General features: G+C 46.5%; 1 protein-coding gene across 1 annotated transcript; it reads left to right on the forward strand.

Moving 5' to 3' along the window:
- The first annotated feature begins 1345 nt into the window (after positions 1-1345).
- Positions 1346-17478, forward strand: REST (RE1 silencing transcription factor). Its single transcript, XM_061374566.1, has 4 exons — positions 1346-1444; positions 2545-3455; positions 8900-8983; positions 11945-17478. The coding sequence occupies exons 2-4, from the start codon at positions 2555-2557 to the stop codon at positions 13639-13641; spliced, it is 2682 nt and encodes an 893-aa protein (XP_061230550.1). The 5' UTR covers positions 1346-1444; positions 2545-2554; the 3' UTR covers positions 13642-17478.
- Positions 17479-19962: the final 2484 nt, after the last annotated feature.

A 19962-nucleotide genomic window follows, 5' to 3' on the forward strand; every position in this document is an offset into this window, starting at 1 on the left:
TTGTTTGTCTGAACATAGGTTTAAGTAATGATAAGGGCTCAGATTCCAACAAACACATATAGAAGCACTTCTGGAGGTGATAGCAGGTGGTTATCTGCAGCCTGAGCTCCACTACTCACCGCCTGCCCCAACACCTGCACTACACGGTTACATTAAATGCTGTGTGGTTGCTTTGGAGATGGGCTCCTCTACCTTGCTTTAAAGCAGCCTCTGGGGGATTGGTGCAATCATGGCCTCCACCAACAGTGGGCAGGACAAAACCAAGGGAAGAAGAGAACATATGAAATCCCTCAGCCATCTGGGGGAGAAGTTTCAAAATGTTCCACAAGTTGAGATGCAGCCCGGGAGTGTCAGCACCATCTCAGCTCATCTGAGCTGAAATCCCTGTTGGGACACAGACTAAACAGGAGCAGACCAGGGATGCTCATCACATGCTCCATCAAAACAGCTGGCAAAACATCTTTACACCCCTTCAACAATTCCTGATGTAGTTTGACTTCTCCAGGGTTTTTTGTACTGAGGAAGAACCCCATTTGCTTCCTCTGGTTTGGGAGGAGTCCCCACTTTGCCAGTTCAGGCGGTTGCCCCATCTCTGCACCCGCTGCTTGGCTGGGCAGCAAAGCTGTGCCTGAAGCTGGCCAGAGGAAGCATGGAAAGGGTTTCCTGCAGCCTCACAGAGGTGCCAACTCACTAAGCCCCTGGCTCCTGCTTCAAGGTTTGGGGCTTACAAATCAGCCCAGCCTGAGGAGCCTTAGACCCGAGATGACTTTTCAGACATTAGTGTCAAAGGGCCACTCAGGTACCCGAGGGATGAAGAAACCACACACAAGGTTTGGATCCTCGTTTAGGGCTGGGATTTCTCTCTGAGCTGTCCGGGGCTGGCCACTGCTGTTGTGCTCCCCAACGCAGGGCAGCAGGTTGGGTGGGGGGCTCTTCCCTGTTCTGGAATGAGGAGGTGTGGGTCCTGCAGCTACTTAGTGGCACGTTAAGAGCCATTCAGGTAACATTTGGTGTCCCGAGGACGGTGAAGGTGAGGCTGCAGGTAGCGCCGCGGAGCTGCCGGCAGAGCTTCACCCTCCCTGGATGGAACAAAGGACACGACGGCACCGGCACCGGGTGCAGGTACCGGGATGGCGGCCACGAACGGCACCGTCGGGGACCCCCGCACCTACGCCGGTCTCGCAGCCCGTTCTCCCCCGCCCCGCTCTCGGCTCACCCGCCGGCCCCTCCCTCACCGGCGCCAGGCCCGGCGCCCCCCGCAGGCCGCTGCCGGGGGCGGGGCGGGCCGGGCCGGTGCGGGGCGGTGCCGCCGCTGCGCGCTGTGTGCTGGAATGCGCGGTGCCTCCCGCCGCGCCGCCGCTGCCGCCGCCACCAGCGCCTCCCCGCGCGCCCCGCCCCGCGCCCCGCAGCAGCCGCCGCGCGGCCGGGCGGCCCCGCGCCGCCGGTGAGTGCGGTCGGGCCCGGCCGGGGGGCCCCGGAGGTCGGGGGGAGCCGGGCCGGGCCGGGTCGGGCTGGGCCGGGCGAGAGGCGCTGTCCAGGGCTGATCTGCGGCCGCCGGGCGGGCGGTGGTGGCCGGGCCGCATCGGGAGTGGGGGGGGGATCAGCACCACGGCTAAGGAGCCGCGGCCGCCGGCTGCGCCGCGCCGGCCGCGGGGGCGCTCTCCGGGCCTCGCCGCCGCCGCCGGAAGGCGATGCCACCGCCGGACGGGCCGGGCGCAAGCAGAGGCCGCGGGCCCGGGCGGAGGCCCGCAGCTCCGCTCGCCCTCGCGCCGCCGGGTACCGGGTGGGCGCGGCCGCCGTGACCTTGCCGCTACCGAGCTGCTTCCCCCGCCGGGGCCGCTGCCCTGCGCTGCCCGCCGCGGAGGGGAGGAGGAAGCCGAGAGTCCCCGCGGGCCGGCGGCAGGGGGAGCGGCGGGGCGGCCGTGCGGGGCCAGGTCCCCTTCGTCGTCGTCGGCGGGCCGGGGGCGGCGCGGGGAGGGCCGCTTTGTGTGGGCAGGCAGAAAATGGCCGCATGCCTGGCAGGGAGGGAGGGCGGCGGCGGCGGCGGGGGCACGGCCCGGCACGGATCCCCCGGCAGCCTCACCCGGCGGATGTGCGCCGGGCCGTCCCCCTTTGTTGACGGGCCTGTGGCCGGCGGGGTCCCTCGCGCAGCTGGTGGCAGGGCGGGGGCCCGCGGCGGGGCCTCGGCACCCACCCGCGGGCGCCTGCGCCACCCCCGGTGTCTGACATGGCGGGCCTCGCGGGAGCTGCCGCGGCCCGGCCGCCCCCGGGGGAACGGGTTCCACCCCGGCGCTGCGGGACATGGGGGGTGGGACCCCGCGGTCACTGCCCCGCGCCCCGCAGCGCAGCGAGGGAGGAACCGGACAGCTCTTTCGGGAGAGGAGCGGGACCCCCGGCCGCCGTCGACCCGGGCTCTGCCTCCCCAGGGCGTCAGCGAAGTGCTTTAATGTTCCCGTGTTACCTGGAGGGGTTTTGGGCAGCACAAAACAGAGAAGGCTTTTCCGTAGCTCGGTGCTGACCCGTAAGCCTTTTCTTTTCCAACAGAACCACTGCCATGGCAACCCAAGTGCTGGGACAGTCTGGTGGGAACAGCCTCTTTCCTAGCAGCGCGAATATTGGTATGGCGTTGTCCAATGACATGTATGACTTGCACGACCTCTCTAAAGCTGAACTGGCAGCTCCTCAACTTATTATGTTGGCAAATGTGGCCTTGACTGGAGAAGTCAATGGCAACTGCTGTGACTACCTGGTTGGAGAAGAGAGACAAATGGCAGAACTGACAACAGTGGGGGACAGCAACTTCTCAGACAGCGATGGAGAGGGTATGGAAGACACCCAGGCTGCAGAGAGTGACCATGAGGCACCTGAAAATATGGAAGTAAGCTCCCTTGGAGTTTCTGGTGGGGAAACCCAAGGTCCAGCTGCTTGCCCCCCTCTTAAGACTCTCAGTGTGGATAAAGACACCTCATTGGAAGCACCAGATACTCCAGAAAGCACAGAAGACAAATGTAAGAGCTTGAAGAGCAAGCCGTTCCGTTGTAAGCCTTGCCAGTACGAGGCAGAGTCTGAAGAGGAGTTTGTGCATCATATCAGGGTTCACAGTGCCAAGAAATTCTTTGTGGAAGAGAATGCAGAAAAGCAAGCGCAGGTGAAGGAGTCCGATTCTTGCACTGCAGAAGAGGTGGATTTCTCTAAGGGTCCAATCCGTTGTGATCGCTGTGGCTATAACACTAACAGATACGATCACTATCTGGCTCACTTGAAACACCACAACAAAGCAGGGGAAAATGAGAGAGTCTACAAGTGTACCATATGCACTTATACTACCGTCAGTGAATATCACTGGAAAAAGCACCTAAGAAACCATTTTCCCAGGAAAGTGTATACCTGCTCACAGTGCTCCTATTTTTCAGACAGGAAGAACAATTATATTCAACATATCCGAACTCACACAGGTAAGTCCTTCTTTTGGTTTTCTTTTTGTCCATTTAAGCATGGTTAAGAGTACCCTAATGAATGAAGCAAGCACAGGGCCTTCTGTTTGCAAAGTTCATTCCAGCCTGACAAAGCTCTGCTCTCTTGGTGCTACCACCAGGTTGTAGCCTCATGGAAGTGTGGATTTGGTTTGAGCAGTCCTAGAGGACTGAGAAAAATCTCTATGTCAGAGGCCCAAGAGGAGATGAAGAGCATCACGTTTAGCAATTTCAAGACATTGTTTTTGAAGAGGGCACCACAACAGAGTGGTTATGACGATTGTCAGGATCCACAACATGAAAGGGTGATGTACTGTGAAAACAAAACAAGCAGGGTGACAAAAGGTGTCTAAATCACACAGGTAGTTTTTAAAATGGTGCCTTTAGACTGAGCTGAAATTTGACTAAGCTGTAATTACAGAGAAGAAAAAGGTGATAAACACATACAAATGAGCCCTCCAGCATCTACAAAATTAGAGTAAGAGTTGAGTAGTGTTCCCAGTGAATTAGTTCCCCTTAATGTACAGGAGAAGTAGACACATACTTCTGTTTGCCTATAGGAAGCTTTGGAGGGAGGCCTTGGCCTGATTTCCTTTCTTCTCCTAACCTCTGTTTGTAATCTCAAGGAACAACAGTATGAGGCCCCTTTGTGTTCTGGTTTATACCAAGTGAAATTGGAGGATCTTCAGTATTGCTGCCATGCTGTGAACTGAGGCTGCAGGTGGTTTAGGAAATACCCTGCCTTGTATCAGAGAGCTTCTCCAGCCTCTTGCCTGGGGAGCGCTGATGCATGCCCAAACTTGAGACCCCATTCTAGGGGAGGATGTGATAGCCAGCTCATCTCTTTGGGCAGTGAGGTATGGTTGCTTTGCCTCCTGATCCCTTTGGTGGAAGCGGGAGGGCAGTTCAGACTTCACTTGCAGCTTCTCAGAAGCTATTTTCGCATTGCCAAGGCTTTGTGAAGAAAGAGCAGACTTGCTGACCATCTTCTAGCCTGCTGCCCTGACTCCAATTCCCCTTTATTGTAGGCTGCTCAGAACACTGGGGAATTTCTCCTTTGAAGTCATGTTTTGTCACAGCAGTGACATGAATGGTTTGGAGGCTTCAGTTCAGTTGTCTGCAGCTGTCTGGAAGGGGAGGGCTGGCCTCGGGGCTGGGCTTGAGCTCAAGTGTGTAGAAGTTTGTATTCGTCATCATACTTTAGCATCTTCTTTGTAATGCATTAGGACATAGGCTTAACAACAGCTAGTACTGGTGCTTAGAGTTTAAAAATCATTCCTGTCTAAATATTGTTTTCCTAAACAAGAAAACAAAGGTGATTGTGAGAGGTGTTAGGAAAATGGTGTGGTTTATCCTCCGGTTTGTTTTCTTTGTGTGTGTTGTGGGAGATGAAAAAGACCAGGTAAAAATGACAAGATAATACGAGAAAAACTAAATCATGGGGGGAACTCACGGCCAAGCGTGAGTCTGTGCAGTGATGCCTGTCTGTTTTATATCTGTCTCGACTTTGAATTCATCTCTGCTGGTGTTTGTACATGACATTAGGTTCTCCCTCTGATCTCTGAAAGCTCTTGTTGAGTTTCACAGGAACTAGCCATGAAAGCGTGTTTGCTGAGGAAGCGCTCTGTTTTCACTGCATTTGACCAATTTACCAGTGAACTGTATTAATATAAGAGAGGGGGGAGGCATGTTAAATTATGTGGGATGAGTCCAGTTCCTCTTTTCTTTACAAATAGTTGTGCAATCAGGTTTTGTGGTTCTGTGGTTTGCCATGTCTTTTCATTATTTTAATTAAGCTGAAATGTGTGATTATGATTGCAACTTTTTTTTTCTTAGTCCACCCTGGCAATTATTTTTTTGCTAGCTCTTAACTAAAAAGTTAAGACCTTTCAGCCAGTTCTTGCGTGATAAAGAGCCTTCAAATATGTTAGCAGACTGTCTAGGAATGTGCCTTGTTTCCAGTAACATTGATTTTGTGTGGGAGAGTGCTAAAGCTAAAGGAAGAGTATTGAAACAATGTATAAGCTACTGGAAGGTGTATTTATACACCAGGCTAAAAGTTTATGCTAGTATTAATGTGTAATTGATTGCCTTAAAAGAACACAAAACCCCAAAGCACAAAAAACCCCAACAACCCAAAAAAATCAAAACCCTGAAAAAACACCCACACTTATTTTATAGTCAGAAGTATTTGCAGACTGTTAACGTAACAGTACTGAGCCTTAATAACAACTGCCTGAATGATACTAAAGTATCTTTGACTTATAGTAAACTTAAGAAGAATGCTTGGTGGAAGAAAGGTGAGTGGCATACATCCATATTTCATTTACTTTCTATTTTATGGGTTCAGAATGTTAATAAATTTGTTTGTTTCTTTGGCTTGCTGATTACTAACAGGTTAAATAATTTTGGGGTAGATGCTTTTCTTACTCTCCCCTTTTATGTACTTCACCTGACTTTTTCTGTGTGGGAAAATGCCTCCTTGCAGATAATTGGATTCAGTGGGCCATCCAGTTTCCTAAAGCACTGACTCTGTACAGAGTGCAGCTTCACAGGATCAAATGCTCTGCTGCCGCTGGAGAAAGGCAGTCTCAGTTTTCTCCCCATATCCTGGGTTGATTCAGCTCACTAAAATGGCAGTAAAATATTCCTTTCCTGTTCCCCAGGCTGGTTTCTGCTGCTTAGTGAACTGAGTCGACTTACTAGACACATACTGATGCCAGAGCACATGACCAGGAGCAGGGAAGGGGGCTGCATGCTAGCTAGTACCTTGTCTGGTGGGAGTAGTACCCATCCTCTTCATGTTTGTGCACCACAGAAGGGCAGGTGGAGGTTGCCCATGTTGGAAAGCTGATGTCCAGGAGCTCACCCTGTATTGGAAGATACCTTGCAGCTTGTGGCAGTTCTTGTTTTGCAGACTGCTGACAAGTGTGTGGGACCTTGGGCAGACTTGGGTTTAAGGACTCTGCAGATGGTCATCAGCATGTCAGCTGGGAAGGCTGCCTCTGGAAGAACCTGTCTGCTGCCCAGGAGGGGGTAGCTGGAGATGTTCGGGGCTGTTCCTTCGCAGAAAGGATCGTTTGTGTCAGGCATAGATCTACCTGGGCATGTTCATGCTCTTTAGATATGTTAGACCAAGTTTTTACTTGATTTAGCCCATCAACTATCCACACTGCTGATGCTGGAACTGTATTATGTGCAAGACACTGCAACATTGTTCTCAATTTTGGGTTTTTGGTTTGGTTTTTTTTTTTTCACTTTACTTGTTAGGAGCAGTTTCTAGAAAACTTAGTTGAAAATCAACTGCAAGGCTATGTAAGACATCTGGGGTAACAGTTGGACTTGATGATCTTAAAGGTCTTTTCCGACTTCACTGATTCTGTGGTTCTACTTCAGGCAGTCATAGTGTTCAGTGCCTAGCTCTGAGCTGTCTGGTTTTTATTATTATTAATTTGGTTGTCATAGGGGATCTTTCTCACTTCCCACTGTGTTGGAAGTTTGATAAAAGTGGTTTCTAGCAGGCAGAACCTTTGATGGCATTGCAAGAAAAGCTTTACAAAGACATGGTGTTAAACTTGTTTACTGATGTCAGTCTGCCTGTTCATTTGCACAGTTAAGTGCCTGCTTCAGCTTTTGCTAGGGTGGGTCTTTAAGTGTGTTGTGGAGAGGGTTTGTTTTGGTGGCTTTGCATTTAGTGAGCTTGTAAAATTGCAATAAACATCCTTTGGGGAATAGATTTTTTTAAAACAGCGCTTATAACGTAGTCATGCATTTAATTCTCATAAATTCTCATTTTAAATTAGTTGTATTCTTCATACGTTAAATCTAGTGTGTTTTATTGCTGTGCGCTATAAAAAATACCTGAAAGAAAGCCATTTCCACATTCCTAACCTTGTAGGTAACTTTAGAGATAGGAAATTTGGGGTAATGGGAAGAAGACATGACTGAATATTCCAGGACCTTTGGCCACATATTTTCAGATCTTAAGGAGTCATCTAAAAACAAAAACCTTTGTAACAAAAGGACTACTCCTCCCTTGGTACATGACTTAATCTTACTGTATTGCACCAATCTTCTGGCTTGTTTTAACTGGAAAGGGAAAGAGGTTATGGTTGTTAGGGTGAATTTACCTTTAAACTGCTGATCTAATCAAGAATGATAGTCTAAATGTTTGCTGGGAGAAAGAAATGAGGGATTAGTTTGCATTACAAAGACTGCTTCTATTGCTGTTTTGGCAAAGGCCTGCCGTGGAGCCTCACATCACATACTGGCAGACGAAGGTCTGTGCTGCCACATAGAGCTGTCTCTGAAAGTGAGAGCAAGTAGTATGTATGCAGGGTTTTTATTGACCTCCAGGTCTCAGTGATTTGGAGAGCACATTGGCTGCATGTTCCAACTGACGTAGCAAAATGCTGTGGTGTAATTCTGACTATGACTTGAATAAATATTACAAACAAGTAACTTACTTTTCCCATCCTAACTTCACTCTCTTCTTCTGGTGGGGGTATCCACCTGAGACTAAGAAGTGTTTTACAACTTGTAGTGGAGACATGTGTGCCTAGATCTCTCGGCTGTTTGGAGCAAACACTCCTGGTACTTATCTGGACCTGCCTAGCAGATGCTAATTCTGAAACTGGCTGCCTGTATTTCGGGCTTGTCTTCACTTGAAAAGGATTTTCAAGTATCACTGTGCTGATAGTTACACAAGCCAACTGTCCCTTGTGGAGACCTAATTTATGACAGGTTCGTTTCCATTAGTTCCCCAGAAACAATAACTCTGCAGGCAGAGGGATTTGAGTATTCAAAATAAATGTTGCTGCTACACTTGAGCTTTTGCTAGCAGCATAGTTCCACTGAACAGGGCATCATGCTTTTCCATGCTCCAAGCTAATTTCACTCTGCTAGTGAAACTTTGGCAGTAGAGACCCAGTCTCTATCTGCGCTTTTGTTCTGGCAAATGTAGATCCATGCTGAATGGTTGCTCCCCATCTTAATCCAAAATAAACACGGAGGTTTCAGGTAAGGTGTTACATGAAGCAAGAACATACCTGATTTCTTAAAGGGTCTGTATCTTTTGTGCATCTTCTGACTGCTGGGCGAAAATACTGTAGGAAAGTCAGTTCTGGTGGCTTAGGACTTCCTGAAGATGGCTGTGACATCACCTTTTTCCTGAGGTTACCATCTGACAACAGAGGGACATGAGGGTGTGCTTTTCTCATATTCTACCCTGTCACTACTCTCATTCATAAGGCATGACATGTTGGACTTTCCTGCTTGGGCAAATGCTTCTCACTGTGTCCCTTTGCTGAGAAGTAGCGTGTCCTCAAATACAACTTGGGGATCTGTGACAGCCTCACGTGTATGGCTTGGTAGCCAAGTTTGGGAGTCAGCTGTGTTTCAGTAACTAATGTTGTTTGTTTTTGCAGGAGAGCGACCCTATCAATGTGCTATGTGTCCTTATTCCAGCTCTCAGAAGACCCATTTAACCAGGCACATGCGCACCCACTCAGGTTGGTAAGGGGCAGCAGCAGCATGACTGGGGAAGGAAGGGGTGGTTCACAGAATTACAGCACAGTTGATGCTGGAAGGGACCTCTGGAGCTTACCTGGTTCAGCCCCCCTGCTCAAGCAGGGCCACCTAGGGAAGGCTGCCCAGTTCTGTGTGAGATGTATCTCATCCAGTATGGCCTGAACTTTAGCTCCTGTTTTAACAGGGGAGGTATTTACCTGCTGAGGAAATGCCAAGTGCCATTAATAAAAGTAATAACAGGAATACATCTTCTTTCACTTTTACTTCCCAAGGTGAATTCTGAATTTCATAGTCCTGGTGATCCAGTAGCAAGTATAACAGTGATGATATAAGAACATTCTTGTCTTGCATCTGCTGATGTAAGTCAGTTCAAATCAATGAAGCTGGGAAAATTTTGAGCAGCTGAGACTCTCCTGTAATGTTTTCGATTTCACCTCATCCAGGGATTCTCAGGGAATCCTTAGCTTTTGCTTAGCATTACAGAAAGATGTAAAATAGTGTCTGCTTATGGCAGGGAGACAGTGAAGAGAAAAAGGCAAACTTGGAGGCTGTTCACATGTAACTCGGTCTTGTGGCGCTAAAAGCCAAATTAGCAGCTTTTACTAGTCTTTATTTCCCGTTACTGGTCGTAAGCTGTGGTGTTACAAACATCTGCTTTTGCTTTCTTGCAAATCCCTTTTGAATGAATTATTTGCTCTTTTTGTGAGTTGTAACAGCAGAGGTGTGCCAGACACAAGCACAGTTGTGATTTGTGACTGTCGTAGAGGAGGTCAGGTATTTCTCAGCCTGTGCTCTTGGTTTGCTAATATCTGAATTGACCAGACCTGGGTGAATTCCTAATCCTAGCAACAGTAATGAGAGTTTCCTGAACAGTAATTGTTTACATTTTAACAGATGATGCTTTAAATTGAAACCAGAAGGCAGGCAATTTTAACTGTAGTGGATGGGGGAGGTTTGGACCCATTAAAAGATAGCCAGCTTTAAAATGACATGCCAGTATTTTAGCATGAGAATTTAGTGAATTAAGTATTCTGCTTCCAGAAATAAAAATAATTTCTGGGTGAACTCTGGGCTGAATGCAGATTTGCAAATGGTTTGATCAAGACTGAGTCTGGAAACCGTTTCATGGACATTTTACTCTCCCTTTGTGCAAGGAAGTCTCAGATCCAAAATGGATGAGGAGTGGGATCTGCCCCTGACTCAAAAGGTCTAGGAAGGAGGGTGTCACCTCTTCTGACAGGATTGGGAGTGCACATGGGACTCTTCCTATTCAGGTTGTTTTATTAATAGCTCTCATAACTTCTGTTGCAAGTCTTGCTGCATTGCCCACACAGCTGAACCTTTTCTGTGGCAATTTCTGGACTCCTGCAGCTCACAGGCTGGCCTTTTAAGGCAGACTGGTGCTGGAGCTTTCTTCACACACCAGACAGTGGACAACAGTGGTTTAGAGCCTAATTCACAGCTGTATTCTTGGCCATCTTGGTATATGTCCTTTCTACTTGTGCCACGACATCCCTGGATTTATAGAGGCAATGGACACAAACTCTTTGAGTTACCCCATTGCAGCTACCTCTGAGCACTCTGTGCGGTTAGAACAGCTTGTTCATGTGTATGTAAGAGTGAGGCTGTTCTTGTCCTCACTCTGTGCAATATGGAACTGTTCCTTGAAGTGTAGGTGATAAAGGTCCATGCTTGCAAGAAGGAGGAGCAGTGAAGCTCATCAAGCTTAAACTTGTGGAAAATGCCACCAGGAAGTGGGGGAAGGAAGGAAAGAAAAGATGATAGGGAATCAAAGTAACCCCTCTTTAGATAATATAGGGATGCTGCAGGCAGGCATGAAATGATCTAGGCTCTTAAAGAAGTGACCCGCCTCGTTGCTGCCAGGGAGGAAGCACGGCCTTTTATAGTTTGTGAGAACGGAGCAGCATGAGTACAGGCAGTGTCGGGGCAGCAGCTTGCAGGGGTGGGAGGAGCACTGTTGTACTGTGAGCAGAAGTGGCTGAAGTGGATTTCCAGCATACTTGGGAAGTGGCACACATTAGTTCTGCAGGTCAGCTTTGAGATGCTGGTCAGCGTCCAGGAGCATCCCAAGTTCCTCAGCTGAATTTGCACAGGCACAGATGTTCTCAAAAGTATTTCGGCTCTTCGAGTTGTTGCGCTACAAGTGTTTTTCTACTTGCTTTGATGTGCAAATTGAAAGCCACTTCTGCAGCGTCCTGTACTAAGGAGCACATTACAGAATACTTCTGCAAGAGTCATTGCACAACTGTAAGTGCAGATTTTGGTAGTAACATGATGACTTCGGACTGCATCTATCTGGTTGGCTTGCCAAGAGTAGGCTGCAGTCAGTGTGTTATGTGTTTGAGACACCGTAACAGTGAACTGAATTATCGGAAGTGAAGATCATCTGAGCAGCGTGCCCCTTTCACATGCTTTGGTTTTTGCTAGCTTCTTTCCCCTCATTTCCTTCTTAATGCAAACATGAAGTATGCTAAATCTGTGTAAAGTTACACTTTTTTGAAATGTTTGTGTGAAACTGCTATTCATCAAATGTTACATTTCCATTTTTCTACAATGCATTCAATGGACCAGTTGGGTATGGATTCCATTTGCTAATATTACTGTAGAGAGATCTCTGCCGGTATGTATGCATAGCCAGAACCTGTGATGTTGTTACTGCTTGTTTGGCTTTGGATCCCCTTCCTCCCAGCCATCACCCCTTCTCTCTCTTTTTTTTTTTGTATTATGTTCTTGGTGTCTTGTGAATGTGTTTGTGACCTGTGGATTTTTTATGTTCACTTAATTTTTAAAGGCGCATGGATATTTTTTTTCTTTCCCTTTTCGAGTTCCATATTTCTGTATCTGTATTAGTGGGAGGTGATTATCCCACTACCCCCATACTTAATAATCACCATCATTCCCTTCCGCCTTTTCTTCCTTAGGTGAGAAGCCATTCAAATGTGATCAGTGCAGCTATGTGGCCTCAAACCAGCATGAAGTAACTCGTCATGCAAGGCAGGTTCACAATGGGCCAAAGCCTCTGACTTGCCCACACTGTGACTACAAAACAGCTGACCGCAGCAATTTCAAAAAGCACGTTGAGCTTCACGTCAACCCGCGCCAGTTCCTCTGTCCCGTTTGTGATTACGCAGCGTCTAAAAAGTGTAACCTGCAGTATCACATCAAATCCAGGCATCCAGATTGTTCTGACATCACCATGGATGTCTCAAAGGTGAAGCTACGGACTAAAAAGAGTGAAGTTGACTTTTCTGAGAGCGTTAGTGACAAAGTGGAGAAAGAACAAATGAGAGGGGATTCAGCTGCAAAGAAAATGGAGAAAATTGTAAAAGTGGAGAAAAAAGATAATTTGGCCAAGGAAAAGAAGGCAACAAGCGGTGTTTCTGCTGGCCAGGTCACAACCAGAAGTCGGAAATCAGCTTCAGAGAACAAGGAAGTGGATATTAAAATTGAGAAAAATACTGAGAAAACATGTAAAACAAAGAAGATCAAAAGAAAGGCAGAGGCTGAACTAACCTTCTCAAAGCAAGAGCAGGCAAACGATACCTCAACAGTAGCAAAAAAGAAAAGGAAAGCGGAAGCTAAACCTAAAGAGTGCCTGGAAGTTCAAACAAGTGATGCTGTACCAGAGGAGGAGTCTAAAAAGCAAAATTCTTGCCTCAAGAAAAACAGGAAAAAGAAAGCTCTGAAAAATAAGCACAGTAAGAAAAGCAATAAAGTTGATCGGCAGAAGATCGAGGAAGGGGAGATGCCACACGAGCATAATATCACCAAGGAAGATGGGTGTGTGAAGCCTGACATTGAGGGCAGCAACCAGATGGAGCAAGATCCCACTGATGCAGCAGCATTAAATGACAGTGGTCATGCTGTCAAGGGGGAGAGCACCGACACCAAAGGAGGCTGTATACAAGACCCAAGGCAGCTTTGCCTGCCAGCTGAGGATGCAAACACAGAAACTGAGGTAAAGGACCAAGAAATGCCTGAGGCAGCAGGAGAGAGCAAAGACACTGTTGGTGAAAACGAGGAGGAGAGGAGGGCAGACAGAGGGGAAGACACTTGCTCTGAGGAATCTCCCCATGCAGTGTCTTCTGAAAAAAGCTTGGATGTGCTCATGGATGTGGTATCAGACCTGGCGCCTGAGAAGGAGCCAGAGGAAACCGTGGCAGAAACTGTGAATAACTCGGACCTGCTGGACCTGACCAAAACGTGCTTGCCAGCAACAGAGCCAACAGGAGATGCTGTGCCGGTACCTGTGCCCTCAGAAGGATGTACACAAAGCCCTAAAGTAACTCTGGCCTTATCATCTCGGGATAACACAGAATTGAATGAATCTCAGGAAATGGATGAGGACGAGGGCATCCACAGCCATGAAGGCAGCGACATAAGTGACAACATATCAGAAAGAAGCGATGACTCAGGGTTAAATGGAGCTCGCTCTGTACAAGAGGAAACAAGTCCAAAGGCATCAAAAGGAGTTGCTGACACCACCGTGGCCAGGGAGAACTATGTGTGCATTTTTTGTGACCGCTCATTTGAAAAGGAAGGTGAATACAGCAAGCACCTCAATCGCCACTTAGTCAATGTGTATTATCTTGAGAAGGCAACTAAAGGGCAGGAGTAGAAATAGCTGTGGTTTGGGGGAGTCTTCTTTTGTAAGATCTTATACAGCTTATGTACAGATATTGTAGATTTGTTTTGTAAGCACGGTTTGCCTTAGTTGTCTGCATTGGTTTGTTTATTGGGTTAGTTTGGGGTTGGTTTTTTTTAAGTTGAAAATATTTTGGACAACTTTCTGTGTAATGGTGAACTCAGTAACTATTGGATCTTTTCATTAGAGAAGGCAGGTAGGGTATATGAGGCTGTATCCTGTAAAGTCAGTGTAAGCTTCTAGTCTACTAGCTTATGCAGTTCTTCCATACATGGAGTTTTAGGAACAAAACTGTAGCTAACAATAAACAAGTTGGGTGCTTATAGAGCCATTGGCATTAATTGCTTTTTGTTCTAGCAGCCAACTCCTCTCTCTCCCCTCTTCCCTCCACCTTTTTTTTTTAGTTCTTCTTGATGTGTCTTGATGTTCAAAGTGTTAAACTACTTGATGTTTTTTCTACCAGGAAGATAGCTTCTATTACATAAAGAGCACTTTGTAAAAGAAATCAAGGTTGGCTAGTGATGAACATAACTGTTTAAGATAATTGTAATTGTGAACATACATTTCAGATCCCCTAAGCGTGAGGTGAGCCAAAATTTGTGAGTAGTTCTTCCAACTTCTGATTGAGGAACCTCTATCTTGATTAATATCTTAATGGCTATGATACAGAGTTGGCCTTGTTGTGGGGGAGCAAGTCTGTTACTTTTAATTTCTGATTATTTTTTTTTTATTGTGCTTTAAGGGCTTAAAATATTGCACATTGTTTTTGATTTTTGCCTATGCAGTTTAATCCTTTAGGAATAGCGCTTGTGCAGTACATGTACACTTTATATATGCATGTTTGGTTTTGTTTGTGAAAGGTTTTTTAATTATTATTATTATTATTATTATTTGGAAGCGTTCAGATTTGTTGCTTACCATGGGACAGTTTTCTGTGATGCTCTTTACTGCAGATGTTTCTTGCTTCCCTGGGGTGTTACTCATTGTACATGAAGTTGCTGCAATTTCGAACTGCTTGGCTATATATTTTTGACTGGCTTTAAAATTGTATAGTTCCTGAGCAAAATGGTACCAATGCAATTTCAAAACACTACTTAATAGGATTTATCATAAAAATGCCACTTCTGTTATTTTGGATACACATACAGAGTAATAAATTCTAATTTATAATTTGGGATTACCAAACAGGAAAATACTCACTCATGGTGGAAATGGTCCAGATGTGTAAGTCCAAATGATTATTATTTCTTCTGCCCCCACCCCGCACCCTTTCATTTCTGTGATGGATAGCAGTCAAACTTCATGAGCCTAAAGAAAATAGAACAGTAGCAGAGAATATCTGTGGTTCATCAAAATCTAACATCTCACACACACAAAAAAAACCCAAATAAAGATACAACAACTGGTAAGCAGCAAACCTGACATTAAAAACTGTCAGAATTCCTGCTCCTTATTCATTCAGGTTGCATTTAATAAACTCATCCTGCTTCCATGCAGAGAGAAATAATGTAAGTGATCAGATCATCATCTCAGGGCTACATGTCATACCAGGAGTTTTTAATTCTAAACAGACATCATTTCTGGCACAGACCAATACAACAGAGATAGCATGCTTGCTGCTTGTAGCCAGCCAGTGGCAAAATGTAAATAAAATCCATCCCAGCAGGGGGAAAAGCAAAACCCTCCAGTCGCATCAGTGCACTCTTCCCACTGTCATTAGCCACCTTTCCAGTGGGAGTGGTTGGGGGCAGCTTCTCTGGTGGTCAGGTCCAAAGAAGCACACTTGGAGGCAGGTGTTACTTGGAGAGTGGGTTTGAGGAGCTCAGACAGTATTTGTCAGAGCACTTTATGGCAAATACTCTCAATGTAAGCTCCGGAATAAACCCTGTTCTCTACATGTCCCCACAGTATCCTCCCCTACACACAAGCCCACTGCCTTGAATGAACAGAGAGCAACAATGCTACATTGCTTCTGCTTGTCGGAGATTGGTAGTAGGAGGCCAAAGATTTGAGCAGGAGGACATCCCTTGTGGCAGAAATACATTGTATAATGTATAGTGAGTTTTTGTTTTTGTTTGCTTAGATAGTGTTCAATCCTTACCTTGGCTGTGACAATCATTGTCAACTGAAGATCAAGTTGCAACTCTATTTATGTTAAACATTAAGAAAGTAAGCCTAGTTGAATTGTTTTCCTAAGCAACCAGTTGTAATAGTCTTAGATGTATGTTTTTTTCCTTCATAATAGTGTTTCATTTATATATAAATGTTGCCACCATTTGTGAGCGATGTGAGCAGATGCTGGGAATTCCAGTCCTGTGTAGAGGCTTTATAGCTCCTTTCATATCCTTGCGAAGAGCCTTTGCCATCTGGTGAGAGACTTCAAGGACTTTAGCTATGTTCGCATAAACTTGTGGACTGGCCTGATCATTTTTCTGTTTTCTTCTTCAGTGGAAATAATGGTGTTGACTGACTTAAAATCTCTCTCTATGAGATAAAAACAAAGATGTGGTTCTGTGAGACACTTAGCTGCACATTTCTGTGAAGTGGTCATGGTTTCAATGCTTGATGTGACAAGAACTCTTGGAAGACAACAGTCGGCTCCTGTTTCTTGCCACAAGATTAGAAACTGAAAATAACTTATTAACATATTAAGAAGTTGATTCTTTCTATGTGAGACCCATCAACAATGTCCTGAAAACCTAATGTTGGTGCAGAACTGTGTTGGAAGTTCTCTGCTTGGTTATGACCAAGGTTTGGGAGTATATTATGGTAAAGCAGCAAGGATGTAACGCGTTGTGTGTACTTAAAATATTAGACATTGCTAATATTGAGTATTGGGGGGGGGTGCAGCTCAGGTAACCCACTACATATGGTGTCCTTAAAATGCTGTATCTCCCTTTGAACAATGCCTTTTTTTTTTTAACTTTTTCAATTTTCTTAAATTATTTTGTATTGGTTTTGCCATTTTCATGTTTCTTGGCAATAATATCTGTACGAGTGTTCAACCTCCATTATGTGATTGGAAAGATGAGCACACTGATGTACCCCTACACTGCCAGCCCTCGGTGGAGCAACGTGATGGTTTGGGCTTTTGCTGTATGAATCTGTGCATTCAGAGTAACTGCCCTGAGAAATGGTCTGGGAGTGGGTAGCTAGGCATTCATAATCCTGGTATTGTAATAGCTATTTCTGGATTTTGATGATCTAGGCTGGAACTTTAGTTATTTAAAGAAGTGTTTAACAACTGACAGGCCAGTTAAGATCTGGTAGTGTCATTGATTTCAACAAATGTAATTGATCTCAACAGATTTGATGTAGTGGACAGGTATTAAATCAAGTTCAAGAGTGTTCTTGAATGTCAGTTGTGTAGATATGTGGTGTGCATACAATATTAACAGAATCCAAATAGCTAATGGAATCATTTTATAAATTGTTTTATGTGTACATATGCTTTTCCCCTCTAAAATTACACTAGCTAACAAACTTTTGTAAGCTGGCATGGAAACATGTTTATGATGTTTAGTTGCACCATGTTTGATGCTTTTACAGTGCAATACTTGTATACTCTGAATTAAACCAAAGGTAATTTTTTTTCATGCTCTCTCTACTGTAGTGCATGACAGTCTTTTCTACATTTGTAATAGATGTAAAACAAGCCAGATCATACATCCTGTTTTTACTTAAAACATGTATAAGAAGTCTTTTTTGTTCAAAATGTAGTATAAAGTTAAACTAAATTGCATTATATTAACCCAAGTGTATTTTCCTAAGCATAGTTATGATTAAATAAACTTTATTAAGGAACTTTCAGCTTCTGTCTCCCACTTATTAATGTCTGTGAAAGCCATTTGTAACTAAAGGCAGGAGCAGTGCAAGCATTGTTGATGGAGCTCTGCCAGACCTCAAGCCAGCATGGTCTGGGGGAACCAGTACTGAGGAGCCATGTGCACTTGACTGCAGACAGGGGTAATGGCTCCAGAAACAGCTTTTCTCTTTGATTAAATGTTTTCTCATAAGCAGTGCACCCTCCACAAAGTCGTCATTGTCTGTCAATGGGAATTTGGGTTTCTGAGCCATGCAGTTAGTCAAGCACCAAAGAGCAGGGTGCACCGCTACCATGGGACGTAGCAGGGTGGCAGGGCTGTCATCACCTGGGTATGGGCAGGTTTGGGGTTGCTCTCCTTGAAGTCTAGTAGACAGCATGTATGCCATTCATGGTACAGGGCAAGGAACAGGAGTGGTACACAAGCCTGCCCAAGGACTGCAAGGGAGGTGCTCTGAAAGTATAGCATACAAATGGCAGGGTCTGAATGCTCTTTGCTTCTTTGCTGTGTGAATTAATGATTTCAAACTGGATCGATGGAGGAGGCCCTGCCCTTTGCACCCCAGCTAGCGCTGCCCCCACCCCTGGGAAGGCATTCTGGGGACAAGGCACCTGAAATGAGAGAGCACACAAGTCGACTGGCAACCTAAGAAACCATTTTTTCCTTTAAGCCTGCAGTCAGGTCACACTTATCTCTGACTAGCTCCTTGCACCTTGGCAGAGAAACTGCTAGCTTTTCCTGATAGAAAACCATGATAAAACCTGCTGGGCTGAAAACATGCTTAGGAGTTACTTTATGCCAGGGTGTTTCTTTACAGAACTGGGTAGCCGAGCACAGGCACATGGTCCAGTGGTACCCTGCAGGCTAGTGTGAACTCCTGTCCGCACACCAGTATGCCCCAAAGGTGAGTTAGTTCAACTGGAAGATGGCTTAGCTTCCTGCTGGCTTGCATGGGAACAGGGCTCATGTCATGAATTAAGACTTACGAACTAAGACGTCTTAATTCAGCTGCCTTGTTCAGGCTTTGCTCATGCTCTGAAGGAGCTGAAATGCTGGGTAGGTGCCTGGGTTTGGTTTGGTGGTTGGTTTTTGTTTGTTTTTAAAGCTTAGCCATGCTGACACAAGCGTCTCTACCTTGTACATGCACAGTATAACCTACACGTAGGAAAAGGTAATTCTAGAAGGGTAAAACCCTTCTCTTGGCCAGGTTGTATTTTTAAGCTTGGTAAACTGAGCTCCCCACATCTCCCTCCTTTGCTGGAAGCACCAGACCTTCAGCAATGCAATGTCATGGCAGTGCTCTGACACCCTTGGGCTCAAGCCAGATGGCACAACCTGTCCCTTGCCCATGAGTTGGACGGAGGAACCATTCTTGGTCTTCAGCCCTGTATAGGTCAGAGCACTCAGACTGCTGCCATCTGAAAACAGGCAAGGAGAGGGGACTGGTGAGGTTCGTGGCTGCGTTTGTTTCCATCAAAAACAGAAGGAGAATGGGAAGATGGTGACTGGTCCCTTGGTGGGGATGCCAGGGACAGGGACATCGGCAGTGCCCTGCATGATCACAGAGCTGCAGGACCACCTCCCAAGTGTGCCTTAACTTGGGAGCTGAAACTGCCCAGGGGCTCCTGGAGATCTCAAAAGCACACGCTTGTATCATATACACAGATGCAGCACTGCAGACATGCACTCCATGCTCCCCAGCTAACACATGGGCAGCATAGCACGTTTGCCAGCCCTGGGATCTGGCCTGGCTGTTTGCACTCTCTTCAGCATCCCTGAGCCCTGCAATCATGGAACAAAACCAAAAAGAAGGCTGAGCCCCTTTCCCATTGCTGTGCTGAGGGTCCTGGTTTTAATAAAGGGCTCATACGCTGCTCCAGTCCTTCCAAAAGGCACTAAGCCCTGGTCCCACTCAGAGCTGGCCAGACTAACCCTGATGGTTTGAGGGCTTTTTTCTCTTTTTCTTCTTGATTCAGTGCTGCCTGGTTAGGCTGGACCAGGGACCTGAGGCACAGAATAATTCCCAGATGCGGCCACAGCCACACCATGGCACCCAATGTGTGACATGGGAAATCACCCCCTGCTCATCCTCAACAGCAGCTGGTCAAGAACTTCCCCTGGCGCTGCAGGATGCTGCTGGCTGACCTGCAGAGGCACAGCCCTCCTCCGCCACCGGAGGAACCCCCAGGATGGCGCAATGTGTACAGACCCACCATCAAGTCATGTTGGGCAACCCCAGCAGTTTAGCTACAAGATGAGCAAGGACAGCTGTTGATGGAAGGAGTATATAGCAATTGCAAGCTGTGAATCACATGAAAATCAGTGGGAAGCAGATGTTTGAACCTTCCAGTTCATTAGATTCCCTGCCCTGTGCACCTCTTTGCACATTAGAGTCTATTTGGGGAGCATTAAAGGTAGTGGCATGGGACGTGTTCTGCTCTTGCCGTGAAAAGCAGTGGCCATGTTTCTG

Source organism: Neopsephotus bourkii, unplaced genomic scaffold (genome assembly GCF_033783945.1).
Source record: "Neopsephotus bourkii isolate Nb327-2 ecotype Australia unplaced genomic scaffold, CSIRO-AGI_Nbou_v1 NB_168, whole genome shotgun sequence".
NCBI lineage: Eukaryota > Metazoa > Chordata > Aves > Psittaciformes > Psittacidae > Neopsephotus > Neopsephotus bourkii.